This window comes from Xenopus laevis, chromosome 9_10L, assembly GCF_017654675.1.
Source record: "Xenopus laevis strain J_2021 chromosome 9_10L, Xenopus_laevis_v10.1, whole genome shotgun sequence".
Classification (NCBI taxonomy): Eukaryota; Metazoa; Chordata; class Amphibia; order Anura; family Pipidae; genus Xenopus; species Xenopus laevis.
In genome coordinates, this window is record NC_054387.1 from 54,070,967 (window position 1) to 54,089,328 (window position 18,362).

Here is an 18,362-nt window from a genome sequence, read left to right on the forward strand (position 1 = left end):
TTGGGTACAATCTGAGTAATTTGGAGACAGTAGCTTCTGGCGACCCCCAAAGATTACGTAGCAAAGCCTGTCCCAGTAGTCCCTACTGCCCTTGTGCCACTCATCATGATGCCAGCCTGTAGCTGCCACTAACTGCCAATAAGACTGGGTTCCAGGAGGTGATAGCTGAATCCGACTGAATTGTTTTCTTTTCTTTGATCATCCCTAGGGGTCTCAACCAGACAGACCCTCCTGCATATGAAGCACGTGATTGGAGCAGATCAAGGGGGCGTGCCCAGTGTTTAAGGTTTGTTCCCAAGTGTAGAGCTGACATTAGGGCAGAGGAGCTGCTTGAATAGTCGCTTCTACTGTAATTGCCCCTACAATTTCCCTCATAAGCAGGACATCCCGGCAGCCCCCCGCTGGTTACTAGGAGAGGAGGGGTCAGGGAGTGCCCAGCTCATGCCTATTCAGAAGCGGTTGCATGGAAGCAGGGGCAGCTCCTGTTGCTTACTGCTCTCCTCCCCATGGCTGCCGAACTATGAAACAAGATGGGCTGGTGTGATCGCGGGGTGCAGATGCTACTGGCAACAGTGGGGGCTTTTGCAGCCTTCAGTCTCATGAGCATCGCCATTGGCACGGACTACTGGCTCTATTCCAGGGCTCACATTTGCAACGGGACAAACATTTCCCTGGATGAGACTCAAGTCCAACCCAAGAAGACTAAAGGGGACCTTACCCACTCCGGGCTCTGGAGGATCTGCTGTATAGAAGGTAACACGTTTGGCATCTCCAGCTCAGGCAGGTGACATGGGGTGTGTGTAGGGGGAGCAGGGGCATCTGCAGTTTAGAAAGTTACGACTGGCATCTCCTGCTCACGCAACTGACAGTGGGCACGAGGAAGTGCTGTACAGAAGGTAACGCTGCCATTTAATCACCGCACATGGCAGTTTTATCATGAGCACCTGATAAATAAAAGGTAGCGCTGAGCACATAACTGGTTCGAATGGGACATCTGAGAGAATCTTTATTCAGTCAAAGGGTTGGGGCAGAAGCATTGCTGCAGAGAAGGTCATTTTGGCACATACATAGGGGAGCTTCCCTAAAGGGCTGGAAGTTATCGCCTTCCTAATAATGAGCCCAGGGCTAGGCCAGCCGGGCGCTCTAGGCAACTTCGCCCCCGCCGCAGCAGTGCGCAACCAAGTAACCGCGCGCAACTGGGGACGCATGTGCTCAACAGCAGCCGAGCGCGGTCGTGCGCAAAGCACTTTGACTTCAGACAGAGAGAGCGCACCCACTTTTCACTGAGGTAACACTTGCCTGACTAGGGGTCGGCTGCATGTGAGGTACTTGCCTGTGGTTCCCAAGCTGAATGAGCCCCCGTCCCATAGGATCTGCCGCACAGACAGTAGGACCGAACTGGGGCATTTTTGGACACAGAACTATCAAAGACATTTAGCAATTGTTTGTATGAGGACACTAAGCGCTGTACCACCTGTACTATAGATATTCATATTGCTGGCGGTATGGGGGGATTTTCTGCACAAGATATAATGCTGGCACTGGGCTCCATATTGTTGGTAGCGGTTTCCAGTGCCATGGATTATTCGTAACGTGCTTCTAGAGCCTGTCCCGTTGCTATGGCTGGGAGTAGAGGTATCATTGAGGAAACACAGTCAGTGGGTATAGTAGAGAGTTAACCAGCTAAATAGCCGACGCTGCCTATTCCCGTGGGACTGGGGTCCTTACTCTTATTACAGTTAATGTTCCTCCTGAGCCTGTCCCGTTCCTAGGGCTAAGGGGGGGGGGTGAGGGAGCTCTGCTGAGGGTACCTTTATCTTAATGTCTATTTGATGTGGTTACCAGGCAACCAGCAACATCCTGAGTATTGCTATGGGAACCTGGGATTTCTGGTAAGAAATTAAGCGTCTGGATTCTACTTTAGCCCTTTGCCCCCTCCCTCCAGCTCGTTAACTTACTTTACTGTGGACTGTGCAGGGTCCTTGTGCCCTGGTATTTGATGCCCACAATTATGCAAAAATGGGAGGACATGTTACAAAAGGGGGCAAATAAAAGGCTCCTGTTATTTGCCCCCTGTGTAGTATAACATGTGCCCATGATGGGGTGCATAAGGTGCTGGCAGAAGGGCAGTTGTACAGCTTGTTATAGGGAAACTATTGTGAAAATGAAAATTTAATATAAGCTTCAGCATACTGAAATAAGAAACTTTCTAAATACAATCAATTAAAATTTCTGTACTGTTTCTGAAATAATCAAGTTTATATTCACTATTCCTCTCAGCATCTGTTTCTCTTAATTCTCAGGGACAATCCCGCCTATTTTGCTGCCTGAGACAGCCTTCGTTCTGCTGCCCCTCCCCACGGCACTCACCTTTTCAGCGCCAGAGGGGGTTTAGGGGGTCCAAGTCACTAGTGCAGAGAGCGTAATTACGTTTTCTGCACTAGAAGAGATGAATTTCTGGTTGAAAAATGGATATTCTGTTCTTGAAGTTACCAGGAGCGGCATTTTTGCTGCTCCTGGCAACCAGGGGGAAGCTCCTGCCTGAGGCAAGTTTGTCAACTCTCCTCATTGGCAGAGCGCCCCTGTTTATTCTCTCTTCATGCAGGAGTTGGGTGTCAAATATTCATTGACAGTTAGATCCAATATATTTTGTAGGGGGGCTCCTTTTGCCTTGAAGATGTATTATAAATCACCAGACATCATGTCTCTCTACATGCAGGATTTGTGCAAAAGGCAGTTATTTTGTTAGATTTTGTTTGTACTGGAATCAGTTATTTGAATGACTTCTAGTACATCTTCTAGGCAAAAGTAGACCCCCCCCCCCCTATAAAATATATTGGATCTAACTGTCAATGAATATCTGACACCCAACTGCTGCATGAAGACAAAATGAAGAGAAATATATGCTGAGAGAGAGATAGTGAACATAAACTTGATTATTTCAGAAACAATGCAGAATAGTTAATTGAGTGTAATTACAAAGTTTCTTATTTCAGTATGAGGAAGCTTATATTACATTTTCATTTTCACGATTGTTCCCCCTTTAAACTCTATAAATAATAGTAGCAACTTATCTCCCCATAGGGATAAATTGGATCCTGCTGGGAGCTGTCCGGCCCTGTGGTGCTGAACTGCTAGGCTAGCCCTAGCTGCTTCCCCTAATCTAGTGATTGCCAGTTCAAGCCCCCTTTTGATGTCCAGACATTGTTACCTCATAAAAATTCGTGTATCAGTCATTCAGACAGCAAATAAATATTTACCCCACTCTAACTGACCTTCAAGTTGGTCTTTCAGGTGTATCTAGATGACCAAATAGGTATTGTCCCCAAATCTTATCCTATATGAAAACCGACCCAGAGTATTCCTGTAGTTTGTCAGTGGAAATGGAATTTGCTGAATTTATGGCTAACATGGGATTTTGGGATATGGCCCTGGGGCCTAGACAAGGAAATCTTTCATGGGAATAATGTGCCACTGCGGCCTAACCAAGCAACCTGCCAGGCGAGTGTACATATTGGCACATAGAAACTCTGTGTTTGTATCTGGTAACCTCTGTATCTTCATCCTGGCTAAGGGATTAACCTCAAAACAGGACATTAGTGTAATCAATTGATCCTCAGGACTTCTGAAGCCAATAGAAGTTCCCAAGGATGTTTGATAAGTGGATTGCACTTGCAGCCATGAGCCTGCACGTCTGATTGGTTGGCGGCTGTTATCGTTATGGTATTATGTGCATGTGTTATATCAGGTGTGTACAGGTCTATCTATGTTTCACTCCTGGAATTGCCCTATTCAGGATATGAGACAAGATTTCAATAATTGCCCAGGATTAGTAAATGGCTGAACACATATTACAATCTAAGAAGCTACAAAATCTATGTACTATTATTTGGCCAGAATCTACTGTAAAGAACAATGAATACTCTGTGGGTATTGGTCATTTTGTACTGAATATTACTTTGGCCCTCACAGAGAACTCATGTTACAGCTTCTTACTGAATAAATAAACTCTAGCTTGCCTTTCTTCTGTTTGTATGGTGACTTACCTTCTTTACTAGCACTGGGGGACATATTGGTTCCACAGGTGGCTAGTGTATGGCAAAGTCATAACATCAGGGTCAGGGACATTAACATTATTATAAACAAAATCTGTTTGTGCTTTAAATAACTTGTGACATGGGGGAAATGTGCACAAAATGTGACATTCATCTCTGGCATGGGGGGACTAATTCCTGCTAATTATGGTTATGGTTTGTGCTTCCTTTGCATTGGGAAGTTTATTACCTGGTACTCACATGGCTGTCTCTACTTCTTTTGCATGTGGGAGTGTATTTCCTTGAACTCATGTGACTGTCTCTGCTTTCTTTGCACAGAGGAGTGTATTTCCTGGTACTCATTTCCTTGCATGGGAGAGTATACAGTATTTGCTGGTAATCTTTTTATTGTCTCTACTTCCTTTGCATGGTGGAGTGTATTTCCTGGTAACTGTCCTGTACTTATATGACTCAACTTCCTCTCTGGCCCAAGCACAGCAGTCCTATATTGCTTTATGGCAAAGAGTCATAATAAACACTCTGTGTTTATCTAAGAAGGAGGCTCTTTTTTGGGGGGCTCTCTTTAATTTTCACTGGGTCTGTTATTTATCTGTTGGGGACCTTATGACTGACTGTAATAGGTGTGAATGTGGCCAGTAGGATGATGGAAGTTGGATCCCAAGATAGTGGATAGTTACGGCTCAGATCATTTCATTGTACAAAGCTTTTCTCCAGCCTCTTCCCTTTTCCATCACTTTATACATACTTTACTTTGCTCCCTGTCTGCCTACAGTCTCAGGTGAGTGCAATTGTTATGGTTCATCAACAGACTTTCTAAAGGCACTTTCAGTGCTGGGGCATCTTCACTACAGCACCTAGAGGCCTGGGAATGATCTGGCACAGAAGGAAAGAAGGGAGAGACTGTGAAAGGCAATTTACACCAATCCCCATTTGCACTGCTAAATGTACGATTTCTCTGCTAGCTGTTACGTTAGCCATACAGGAGGAGTACAGGGGCAGTTTCCTTTCATTCTCTATTAGCTATCAGAATAATGAAGGCAGAACGACCCCTTTAACTGGTGACACTTTGTGGCTGAAACCAAAGTGTAAAGCTGTGACTGGGGGGGGGGGCTTTCCTAGTATTTATGTAACAGTCTATACTTTTTCTTTCTGGTAAAAATCCCAGCAGCCCTGCTTTGCACACATTCTAAATTTCCACTTAGGATCAGAGCAGTAGTCTCCCATAATGGCGGATCAGTTGTCTCTTATCCAAAGGCCCGTACATATTTAAAACCCATTTAGCCATAAGAGCATCATGGATAAGAAAGCTTGGCTGGCAGAGTAAATAAAACCTCTGGTTTTCATTATTTCACACAGAATGGCAGCACTAACAGCTGGACAATACTGAGGCAGCAACCTCCATCCTATTATATACAGTTGCTCTCTCTTAAACCCTATTTCTAGCATCTAGAAAGCTATATGTGGCTTCTTTGTATTGAACCCCAGATCCTCCTCAATTTCACCCTGAACTTTCTTTTTCTTTATTCAACTAAACAGAGAAAAACATTTATATGTCTTACACTTCTACACAAGAACTGGGCATACAGCAGCCCCCCTTCAAGCAATCACAGCCCATTCCCTCCTGATGTAATGCATAACTACACATCACAGGACTAATTCCCCGGGGAGAAATAATGCCTGCCGAGTCCACATTAGGCTTTGCTTCTGTGATTCCTCTGCTCTGGGCACTGAGCTGCCTAGGGGCCCCTCCCTGCATTCTCCCCTCACTGCAAATGTCAGCAGACCATTAAGATTATTTCCACTGAATCCCAGGCTGACACTTCACTTGAACAGGGCCAGAGCAGTGCAGTGATTGATTGTGTCTTGTACTCAGGGGTACATGCAATGAGTGAGTATAATTAGTGCATAATTTGGGTTTGGTGTTGAATGCAATAAAAGTCTTATAGCACCAATAATATGAGGTTATTACAAGCAGCTTAAGTGGCTCTTTATACCAGAAATATGATTTGCTTCTCCTTATTAGCAATAAGTCCAGCATAAACCTTATTGTCATAAACCCATTATTAACCCAGTCAGGGTGTAGTGAGAAGTGTAATGGCAGATACAATAGCTAGTTTCAAGAAAGGGTTGAAGGGTTGAAAGGGTCGGGCAGAGCATGAGTGATTTGTGGATATCTGAATAGCTAAATTGCCCAGACTCTCAGAAAAAAAAATATGACTAAAATAAGCCCCTTGGTCATATTCTAGGGACCAGTTTAGGAACAAGGATGATCTTAACAATGGACATGAGCCTGAATTGGGGGCATATGTTTATGTGATATACGAGTGCAGAAAAGCAAACACAGTGCAACCAGTAACACTTGCACTAGTTTAACATGTAACAGGAGTCATTTTCATATGTTGGCGTAAGGGATATGATTGAGTTTAATAGCCATGTAGAAAAATAAGGGCAAGTAAAGCACTGCGTATCTTGACAGCGCTATATAAATAAATGATGATGATGAAGTAAAGCATTACCCTACACACAGGGTAAGGGAGCTGCTTGCACCCTGAGGATTAGAGTGGGACTGATTGTGACATTATTCTCCAGTCAATCAGAGCAGGATGAAGATGTGCAAAGTGTGTGACCTTCCCAAGGGCATTTGTAGGGCATAACCTTGCTCTGAATAATGAAGGAGATGGCACAGTATCAGTCCCCTGTGTTTCCCTTTAAGAAAAAGATCTCACTTTTCCCTGCAACATTGAAGATGTCGAACAGGAGCCCGGGGCACAGTGGGAATCTAATTCCTGGAGTACTGTTGCCATGGTGTAAATGTCCAATGTTTTCTAATGGCCACAAGGCATTAAGGTGCACATCCATTGATAAGACCATTCCATTCCCCTCCTCAGTCTGTTAGAGAGCGTAAGATATTTCTGTGATCATTTAATACACAAACCTGAATACACTGGACCATATGTAACTTAAATAAGCCCTCTCCAAACTAGTACAGTCACAGTCGCAGTCACACACTCAGTACAGTGACAGTAATACAGAGAGTGCAGGGCAGTCACACACCCAGTACAGTGACAGTAATACAGAGAGTGCAGGGCAGTCACAAACTCAGTACAGTGACAGTAATACAGGGCCGTTATCATGTACAGTTACAGTAAGGCAGTTACAGTGACAGTATATAGAAAAGAAAGTGGATGTTGGTAGGTGGAATGTAAGCTCTTTGGGAGATGACATGCTACAGGATGTAAAATAGTGTAAATTTGTTGCTAAATAACTTCTATTATCAATTATTTATATATTCATTAGATAACATTTTCTAAATCATTCAAATTCCCAGTTTTTATGCCTAGCTGAACCAAATGCAAATTCTAATTTGCATATGCAAAATATGAGCAGAAAGGGAAATCATGTAACTTTTTGTCACCAAACAAGGAAGTAAAAAATGTGTTTTCCACTTTTACCTTCCGTCCTTTATTTGCATATGTGGTATTCAGCCTAATCTTTCATGAAGGATTCTGGAATTTGTCCAAATCCCAAATAGTGGATTCAGTGCATTCCTAATTTCAAAGCTTCTGATTATGCCTTTGGCATTCCCTGAAGTCTCACTAAAACCTTACTGGAAAGTTATATAACAGCTGATGTCATTAACAAGTGAAAAGGCTGGTGAGAATTGCAAATTTCACAGTCACAGAGAGAGAGAGAGAAAATTAAAAAAATGACTTTTTTAAAGAGCCGGTACTGCTTGTAAAGTCAGCTGCATACGGATGGTTTAATGCATTTACCCATTCTGTATGGGCGTTGCACAGCTGAAATGCTTTCAGTCAGAAAAAGCTACAATCTGTATACGTAAAGCAAATATTTTCACTTCATGTAAATGGCCCTTTAACTGATGTTGAGCACAGAAACACAGTATGATGAGTCCTCTTGAGATTTATCCAGGTCGGATAATAAGAACAATCAAGGCAAATAGGACACAATTAGCATAAACAACAGGAGAAGGAATCAGTATCCAGAGGGTTAATGCAATCTTATTATGTAAATAGGGTTAAAGCGTGAAGGGCAGTTGCCCTTCAATGGTTAATGAGTGGTACCGAGATTCCTTGCTGATTATTAGTGACCCCCTGCAGAACTGTCCTGGGTGTGAATGCAATAAAGGTGGCCATAGACGTAATAATTACGATTACGATTTCTTTCCAAGAAAGATCGTTCATTTCAATACACACTTGTAGAGCTGAATCGTCAGATATACAGATAGAAACAATAGAAGTATACCTTCATCTGACAATTTAGCACTAACAATGACTGATTTTCAATTGCCTTCAAAGGTGTCCGATCAAAATTTTCCATCCAGCCCGATCGACGAGCCGACCGATATCCAAGTCTTCTGCAGATATTGGTCGGCTCTTTTCCCACTATACACGCAACGAATATCGTACGAAAATTCGAATCGTATGGTATTATCTGTGCATCTATGGCCACCTTAACTCACCTTATTCACATGCAGACTGGGGAACCAAAAATAATCTAATTTCCTTCTGATGGAAGCTGTTAGATTGCTGCGTTATAATGGTGCCCAAGTAAGTCACAGACCACACCTAATATTGATAGCCTTCTAATGCCAGCCCTGAACCTCTCTCTGACTGGCAACAACTCCACTGGAGGTTCATACTAGGCTAATTACAGATTTTCCCCCCTCCACCCAGAAGCTGAGGGGTTTAGTGGGACTAATGTGCTATGTTGGCGCCCAAAGAGAACATGGGTAACGTTTAACCATGGTGGGTTTCTAATGCCAGCCCTGAGTCAGGCAAACACAGTCAGTTTAGAGTAAAACATAGTGAGTTAGGTTGAAAAAAGACACACTTCCATCAAGTTCAACCTTCTAACTTTAACCTACCTAACTGCTAGTTGAAACAGTATTTTTTGTGAGGCCTCAGCACCAGATTGAGCTTCTTGGAAGCGAAACAGCTAAACAAGCAAAGCATGTGTCATACATTGTTAAAGGCTGTCTGAGGATACAGGGGGTTTTAATTTGCCAATAACTAGAGGGCTGTAGACTGGACCCCCCCAAATTCTGGGCATTACGATATTATAAACTTCCAAACTGGACTATTATTTGGCTGCAGTTAGTTAGGAATCTCATCAATGGCCTCATCTCTCTGTCCTAACACTGACCAAAGTGAGTTTTTCTTCCCGCCCCAGGTCTGTACAAAGGAAATTGTTTCCGGATCAACCATTTCCCGGAAGATAATGATTATGACCACGACAGTTCGGAGTATCTGTTGCGTAAGTACACGTTCTTCCTACCAGAAACCTTGGAATGTATCGATGGGAGGTCCTAGCCAAGCTGAGGCACTACTTCTCCACCAACCACCTGACCACACCACCATAGTTTAAAACATGTATTTCAGCTTTTTGGAGTGCTAGAATGTATTAAAATTGTGTTTGTAGGTGCCATGCTATTCCTGGCCCAAGCATAATCTGATTCATTTTAGTAATCCCAAATTCCATTGATTTTATAACTTGATTGCCCCTGCAGTACAAAAAAACAAACCCTTCCTATGCAGATGGTGAAATCTCCTCTCCACCAATGAATCCCATTTCTTGAGATAAACAATAAAAAAACCTAAATGAAATACTTTTCCCAGCAAGCTTTACTTAAACAATCTACATGTTTTTATTCTGATACCAGTTACCCTGTGGCAGTCAACCACCCACCCACCCATATTTAACATCCTGGAGTTGCCAGTTTGCTGCTTTTCTGTTGGGTAAGAAAGCCCCCCAGGGCTGACAGATTCCTGGTTTGAGGTTAATTCTATATGATGATCAGTGTTGTTACCATCCCAATTCTTCGGTGGCAAGAGAGACTGCTCTGTGAGCCTGACAGTTACATTGTTATCTGGGAGAGAGACCAAGCAGTGACAAAAAACACATCTGCGCCGGCCAGTGAAGCCACCTTTCCATAGCATCAAATCCATCCATGCAAATCTAGTATTTCCTTGTGCCGACCTAGGAACAGTATTTAACTCATCCTCTAAATATCGCAATGGAAAAGGTTTGTTCATAGGGGAATGAATGATGAAATCAAGGCCCTGTCTTTCTTTAAATATCTCTATATTTTCCCCAAATCAGTCAAGTGTAGAGTTTGAACCTACTGCTAGATACAAGGCTCTGACTAACAATGAGCTTCGTGGGCCTAGCACACTCATCTTTATAGGTTACTATGTGCCCAGAACATTCCTTCTCTCCTACTAAATACAGAACAAATACACATACATCATGAAAAGCAATTGCAAATAACATTTAATTAACACAAAGATATTTGTTCCCATTAGTTACTTTGTCTTGTACTGTGAAAAACAAAAAAGAACATTCTCTGTACAGTACCAGTTACTGTGCTTTTCAGTGACATCACATAAACCATTAATTCTGCCTAATTACCCCAAATTAGGAGCAGTTGCATATCAAAACTTTAAGATTTTAAGGGATCTGGTCTGGCCTATTTCCCCTTCCCACTGTATCTTTTCACTTTCCTGGAAACCTCCATTATCCAAAACAATTTCATCTCCTGCCAACTCTTCTTGTTCCTTCTATTTGTAGATTTTCCCCTTCTTTCCCCTTCCTGGGGGTGCTGTTTCATAGCATTCCTTTTTGTTTCTCCTGATTGTCCTTCTTTTTCTCCCTTTTCTCCTCCTTGTTTTTGTATTTTGCTTTTCCAGCACATATCTTTTTGACACCTTGCCAAGTGTCTGGACACTCACAGTTTGTATGACCCAAGGAGCCACACCAGGTGCATCGGATCATATCCCTGGTCAGGACCTTTGTTCTTCCACTGGCACTCTACGTGGGTTGCCTTCGGCACCCAGGCGGCTTGGCCTGGACTGCTCTGGGCATCTATTCTCCAGGGCTGGAACTAGGTTTATTTAGAAGAAGCACATGCCTAGGTGCAACAAAGTAAGGGAGCCAAACACACACATCTTCTTGCACCTACCCCTGGTCCAGACCCTTGTTATCCCACTGGCACTCTCCGGCGATCCTTAGGGCGTGTTCCCCCTACATGTGTGTCAATATATCAGACGTTCATGCACATTTGCGAATGCACCGGGGAGGGGGTGAAATGGCCGGCCAGGTTACATTGGTCCGGGCCCGTTTTATTCTGCACCTCCAGCCTGACTTGTGCCTTGTACGCCACAACCCAAAACTCCTCCTTATTGTAAATACAAGTCATGACAGCACCTTGCACTGCATCCCCGGCCAGACCATAATACCCTCCAGAGATAGATTTATTCTTAAAGATGATCATAACCACCTTGGTTTCTGGTCTTTATATGGGCCCTACACCCCCTTCTTCTCCTCATACAGCACCCAAAATTTCTCTAACCCTTGACAGAGCTTTAAAATCACAGCATATTCCACAGCACAAACAGTTATGAAGACAAATATATCATTTTGGCAGGCTGCTTGATGGTAAAGCTTGTTGAGGTTGACCTCTCCTACACCTCCCTCTGAGGTGAAACAGTCGTGGGGTTTGATACAGGACTGAACCCTAGTGGAGGAGTGGCAGGAGCATCAGGCAAATATCAGAAGGAAAGAGGATGGTCAGACAGGCAGACGTTGGTTCAGACAGCAAGCGTCAAAGTCCAAGAAAAAAGGCAAAGTCAAACACAGAAAAGCAAAATAAGTAATTTAAACAGTGTTCAGTGTCTTATCAGAAGCAATGATCACATTGCAGTAAAGCTAAGTCTCCAGCGTCCTTATAAATGTGCTGTGCATTTGCCGAGTGTACCATCTTAAAGAAGGGAAGAGATGAGCGGTGTAAGTGGCGGAGAGTGTGCAGGAAGGAGTTCTGTACAGTAGGCTCCTTACACATCTGGGGTAACTTTTATGGACTGTTTGATTAAATTCTGGCAAATAAATCTTGTCTCCGGTAACTTCTCCTTTAGCCCATCCTACCTAATTCTTACAACATTCCACCTTTTTAAAACTTGCTCCTTAAAAGAGCCACTTTGCTCCCCTGATAAGTGAAGAGCCTTTTTCTCCCTCAGACACTCTGACCAGGCTGCTGTTCCCCCTGCACCAGGGTCCACACTCCCTTGGGGCCAGCCAGTGGTTTCGCACACCCATGTATTCGAACAGAAAATTGCTTCCGGAGAGGGTTGGGGGGGCTCGGCTGCACATCTCGCACATCAACGCCACTTGATTACATTACCACATTAACTCTGTGGCCCCTCCCTACATTTTCATTTGTACCACTCGTGCCCCTGCTCCTCTGCCCCGCACCACACATTCTGCACTCATACTCTCTACAGTGTCAGTATTGGAAACATTTTGTTCAAGTTCAGGGTCTTTGTCCCTTAGGGGGGCTCACCAACCTCAGTATTTTAGTCCATAATCATCTATTTAACATTCTGGTACGTCACTTCTCTCTCTCCACTCACAGGCTTTATTATGGTAGAACTCTTACCAGCACTTGATAATGTTCATATTACCAGTAATCTCATGTTCCACATCCTCCAGCTCTTTATACAACTGTTTTCATTCATTCATTCATTTGCAGCCCTAAATCCTCCACTAGCAACGGCAGTGTTTTTTATTTCTCTCACTATGGCAACATTACATGTTCCTCTTCTGTAGACTCTCCAGAGCTTTAGTAGCTTAAATGATTTAATCAGAGACCAACACACTAAACCCTTCCTGCTGCATTAGGGGGGCTGAACCTACATGCAGCCTGGCAAGTCTCTAGCATTCTGAAACCCAAAAGAGACCATGTTTTGCCGTGTCTACAGTCAGGGTTTCCTCAGCAATAGATTCTGTCAGTAGTTTTCTTTGCCACCTTTGCTGGAAAAAATACTGCCTCTCCTATATTTTTATCTTTACTCCTTATTAATAACATTGGCATCAATCATCATTTTTACAGGCCAGGCTGGTCAAATGCTGACCAGGTATCAACCTTAGCTGCCCCCCTATCCTTTCCAGCAGCCATATTGGTTTTTCAGTGCAATACCTTTGTTGCACTGGGACTGGCTTATGGGCTCCCTCTGTTGGGCTGCTGCTGAATTACTGCTGCCTTGCCTCCATTGCAGCAACCTTCCCAGACCTCCCCAGTGCTCACACATGCTTCCTGCTCCATGATGGCTGCCTCCATGCCTGAAACACTGGATATAGGGTTGCCACCTGGCCGGTATTTTACCGGCCTAGCCAGTAAGACACCTGCCAAGGCTGGGGCCGGTATTACAAATTCACCGGCAATGCAGTTGCCGGTAATTTGTAATACCCTTTAAAAAAAGCCCTTGGCCTGCCCCCATTCGTGCAGAACTTACCTTTTTTGCAGTGTTCTTGACATCACCACAATGTTTCTCCACCCCATTTTGCATCACGCTGCATCCCCCTGCCCCTTTTTGATCAAGGACCGCCTCCTTTTTGTACCCGCCCCCCACCGGCCGGTTCTTTTTTTCAGTAAAGGTGGCAACCCTATAGATAAACAAATTGTAGAGCTGCTGGTGCCCCTCTAGATACTGTGTCGTTTTTGTGCTTTGCACTTTCATTCTTTTCCTGCTGTAGATAAGACCTTGACTTTCCTTTGCAAAAATTTCCATTCACTAGGCTTTTTTCTCCACCAGAACTCTGGATTTTACCCTGCATATTCCAGTACCCAGACATGATCCAGCTGGAAGTTAACTTTAGCCTCCCTGCACTTGGCGGAAAAAGCTGATTGTTTTCAACATTTGAAAAGGATTAGAAAGCATTAAACAAATGATTCCATTACAGACCCCCTCAGTCTAATGAAGACTCACAGCTTGTTCCCCTAACAGAGTTGGCTGCCTTTATGCTACACACTGAAGTGCAGACATTAATCAGTTTAGTTACAGTTTTTGACTCAAAGATTTGGCCTCTTCTCCTGATCTTTCCCACTGAATTCCTGTTATTCCTGGGGATCCTTCACCCTCTGCTAGGATAGCAATCCTCTTACAGTCTTCTGAGACCTGATTTTTTCCGGAGGTGCCTTGAGTGGCCCCCCCAACTACCTATCTCCCTTTCTCTCCTTAGAAGCCCCACCTCTCTCTCTCTCTCTCTCTCTCTCTCTCTCTCTCTCTCTCTCTCTCTCTCTCTCTCTCCTTTCTACTCCCATTAAACTTTGAAGGGGTTCTTTATCTTTGAATTAACTTTTTCTTTGATGTAGAGAGAGAGAGAGAGAGAGAGTTATTTTTATTATAAGTGCCATTGGTTTCCATTTCTATTATTTCTGTGTTTTTTAGTTATTTAGCTTTTTTAGCAATCTGGTTGCTAGGGTCCAAGTTACCTTAGCAACCATGCACTGATTTGAAAAAGAGACTGTATTATGAATAGAAGAAGGCCTGAATAGTAATATAATATATAATAAGTAATAACAAATAGCAAAACCAATACATTTCTTTCCTTACAGAGCATTTGTTGTTTTGAGATGGGGGGGTCAGTGACCCCAATTTGAAAGCTGGAAAAAGTCAGAAGGCAAATAATTTAAAAACTATAAAAAAGAAAAAATGGCTATTGAAATGTTGCTTAGAATAAGAATTAGTATGTCTGTAAGATGCTACAATTAAACTAAATTTGAACCATCCCTTTAAGCTCCTCTTCGTCCTGTTCCACAGTCTCCCCCAAACGTGCCCTGCTAAATAAAGCAAATCTATAGGAAGTCTCTAGCTTTCCCTTACCAAAAAACACTGCTCTGATTGTTTTACTGCAAGGGAGCACCTGTCTATATACTGCTACCAGCCAACTGGGCTATATGCTGCCCTTTATGTGATTTAGAAAGCAAATCAGTCCCTTTAATGGAACAGTTCAGTGTAAAAATAAAACGGAATAAATAGATAGGCTGTGAGAAATAGAAAATATTTCTAATATAGTAGTGAAGGGATACCTAACATAATAGCCAGAACACTACTTCCTCCTTTGCATCTCTGTAACTTCTTAGTCAGTCAGCGACTAGACAAGGGGCAACATGGGACATAAGTGTTCAGTGAGTTTGTTTTTGATCCTTAGCACGCATGTCAAATTCAAAAGCAAACTAACTGAACAGTTATGTCCTATATGCCCCCCCCCTTCAAGCCACTGATTACTGACTGGTAACAAGTTAGAGAGCTGTAGAACAGGAAGTTGGGTTGTGGCTATTATGGTATACATGCCACCCAGCCGCATTCTAGGGAGCGCATGTGCGTGCACTCACGGGGGGAGGGAATGGGTGCTAGGAACTGGCAGCCTAGGGGTGCCGAAGAAGGAAATCTGGACCTGAGTGTCAGGGAAACAAAAAGCAGAATGTGCAATTGTATTTAAGGCCTATAACATCAGCATAGGAATTATTAGAAGTGGAAGGTAAAAGATTGCCTTTAAGAACCATCACAGCATTTGCAGCAGGCACAGTAGGAGAGACATTTCTTAGCCCTATTTTTAAGGCACAGGAGGCACAGCTGTTCTTTGGTAGGAACATACAAGAACCCCCAAACATATCCATTGATATTTCTTGGATTTACCTATATGGCTGTTGCCTGCTTTGGTGTGGGGCACAGATCTCCATAATCACAACTATCTCCCCTTTGTGCAACCCCCAAACTCCAGTGGGCTACCATATAATTCCCAGGCTATGTTAACCTGTAAATACAGATCTGGTAGCTTTACATATGGTTCTATATAATATATATAAATAACTGTATTTTATCTATTTCCAACTAGGTATTGTCCGTGCATCCAGTGTTTTTCCAATCCTGAGCACCATCCTCCTGCTATTGGGTGGCCTTTGTATTGGGGCTGGGCGTCTCTACAGCAGCAGAAACAACATTATCCTCAGTGCTGGGATCCTGTTTGTAGCAGCTGGTAAGGGATCAAAATCCAATATCCCAACACTTTGTATCCAGGCCAAATATTAATTAAGCCCCATATTGTTTAGTGTGATAAATATATGTGTTACTTGTCACTTCTGTAGGCTCACGGTCAGGGAAATTAGTGTCTGGGGTTGGACAGGCAGAAGGAGAACTGGGAGAGGTAAATGCAAGAATAGAGTCCAAGCCTTTGAATAAACAGAATTAGAGATGGGAAAGATAAAGGCAGATGAGAGAATAGATGTCAAGGCTTTGGATAGACAGAAGGAGGGAAGGGAGAGATAAGGACAGAGGGGAGAAGAGAAGCTTTGGATAGACAGAAAGATAGATTGGATAGATAAGGGCAGAGGAGAGAATAAAGGCCAAGCCTCTGAATAGACCAGTGGTCCCCAACCTTTAGCTACATTGGAATGTAAAATAAGTTGATGAGCAACATAAGCATGCAAAAAGTTCCTGGGGGTTGCCAAATATGGGCTGTGATTGACTATTGGTAGCCCCTTTTTGGATTGGCAGCCTACAGGAGGCTCTGGAATTCAAAAATAAGCACCTGCTTTGAGGGCACTGGGAGCAACATCCAATGTGTTGGTGAGCAACGTTGCTCACGATCTACTGGTTGGGGATCATTGGGATAGACAGAAGGAGAGGTGGGAGAGATATGGACATGGTATAAAATAGCAAGATCCAACATTTCATTCTCCCTTCATCATTCTCTCTTTTCCTCAGGCCTCAGCAACATAATTGGAATCATTGTTTATATATCCAGCAATGCTGGCGACCCAAGCGACAAGAAAGATGAAGACAAAAAGAACCAGTACAACTATGGGTGGTCCTTCTATTTCGGGGCTTTGTCTTTTATTGTGGCTGAGACTATTGGAGTTCTGGCTGTTAATATTTACATTGAGAGAAACAAGGAGTTGAGGTTTAGATCCAAACGGGAGTTTCTGAAGTCCTCTTCCTTGTCCCCATATGCTAGAATGCCAAGCTACAGATACCGCCGGAGGAGGTCAAGATCCAGTTCCCACTCTACAGAGCCATCACCATCCCGGGAGATGTCTCCAATTAGCATGAAGATAGCTGGCACCCTCCCCATGGGCGAAATATCCATGTACACTCTTACTAGGGAACCTCTAAAAATCACAACAGCTGCCAGCTTCAACTCCGATTCTGATGCCAGTTTCCTCCAGGTCCATAACTGCTTCCACAATGAGCTGAAGGAAGGCATTAACATCAGTGTGGTTAACAGAAGGACGACCCCTGTTTAAGCCCAGTTGGAAATATAACGGAATAGCAGCGGGGGGCTGTACTTTTCCTGTTTTGTGCCACAAGTAAATTACACCGTTTAGTATCTGACTCCATGTATAAGTGAGCCCCCCGATGGTATCGGAGCATGGAGTTGAGCTCCCACTGCCCACCATTCATTTGGGGCAGAAAACAATATCAGATGCATCTCAGTAAATGATTCCTGATTATTTCTTGTCAGGTATTCTTTGAGTTTTCTTGACCCAACAAGGGAATCACAGTGCCCCTTAGCCATTTTGGATTGATACAGGAATGCTGATTGTCAGACATTTCCCAAATTCATACTTTTTTTTTACCACCAAATAAAGCCATGTTGTATTTGTGAAGCCAAACTCATACAACTCATCCACCCTAGGGACAGACTTGCAAGGATTTTATAGCAGTTACACTGGCGCTTACACGGGGGTAGGGGGTTAGGGAAATAATAAATTGTGTATGTTGTTTGGGAAAGCCCCCTCTCATCTTATCCCTTATCCCACATTTTTATAGAGGTGTGATTGTTGCAGTTCTATCTACAGGACCCTGGACAAAAAAACAACCTTCTTGAAAATGTGGGGGTTGGAGTTGTCATTGTTTATGCTTACAGGACATTGACAGCTCTTTTTAGTGCATATTTACTGTATTTGTTTCGTATGGCTGTTGTAGGAGCCTCTTAGTACAGCAGCCCTATGAAAAGTTCTATAGACTAGCAAGTAACGCAGTGTTTGAGTTGGTAGCCAGTGCTTGCCCTTCCTCACGAGGCCACTGTACATTTCCAGATATGCAGGTGCTGGGTGGGGGGAGACTTTATCATTATATGTTAGGGATGCACCGAATCAAGGATTCGGTTCGGGATTCAGCCAGGATTCGGCCTTTTTCAGCAGGATTCGGATTCGGCCGAATACTTCTGCCTGGCCGAACCGAATGCTAATTTGCATATCCAAATTAGGGGTGGGGAGGGAAATCACATGGAAGTAAAAAATGTTTTTCCACCCCTAATTTGCGTATGCAAATTAGGATTCAGATTCGGCTGAATCTTTTGCGAAGGATTCTGGGTTTCGGCCGAATCCAAAATAGTGGATTCGGTGCATCCCTATTATATATGCACAATATATTGAAGAAGGGAGTTAGATCTCTTTCACACATACAGTGCCATCCAATGACCACTAATGTCTAGTACCAAATTTAA

General features: G+C 43.4%; 1 protein-coding gene across 1 annotated transcript; it reads left to right on the plus strand.

The window, feature by feature from the left end:
* The first annotated feature begins 303 nt into the window (after nt 1–303).
* cacng4.L (calcium channel, voltage-dependent, gamma subunit 4 L homeolog) lies at nt 304–18,105 on the plus strand. Its single transcript, XM_018235533.2, has 4 exons — nt 304–753; nt 9,246–9,329; nt 15,750–15,890; nt 16,619–18,105. The coding sequence occupies exons 1-4, from the start codon at nt 531–533 to the stop codon at nt 17,155–17,157; spliced, it is 987 nt and encodes a 328-aa protein (XP_018091022.1). The 5' UTR covers nt 304–530; the 3' UTR covers nt 17,158–18,105.
* Nucleotides 18,106–18,362: the final 257 nt, after the last annotated feature.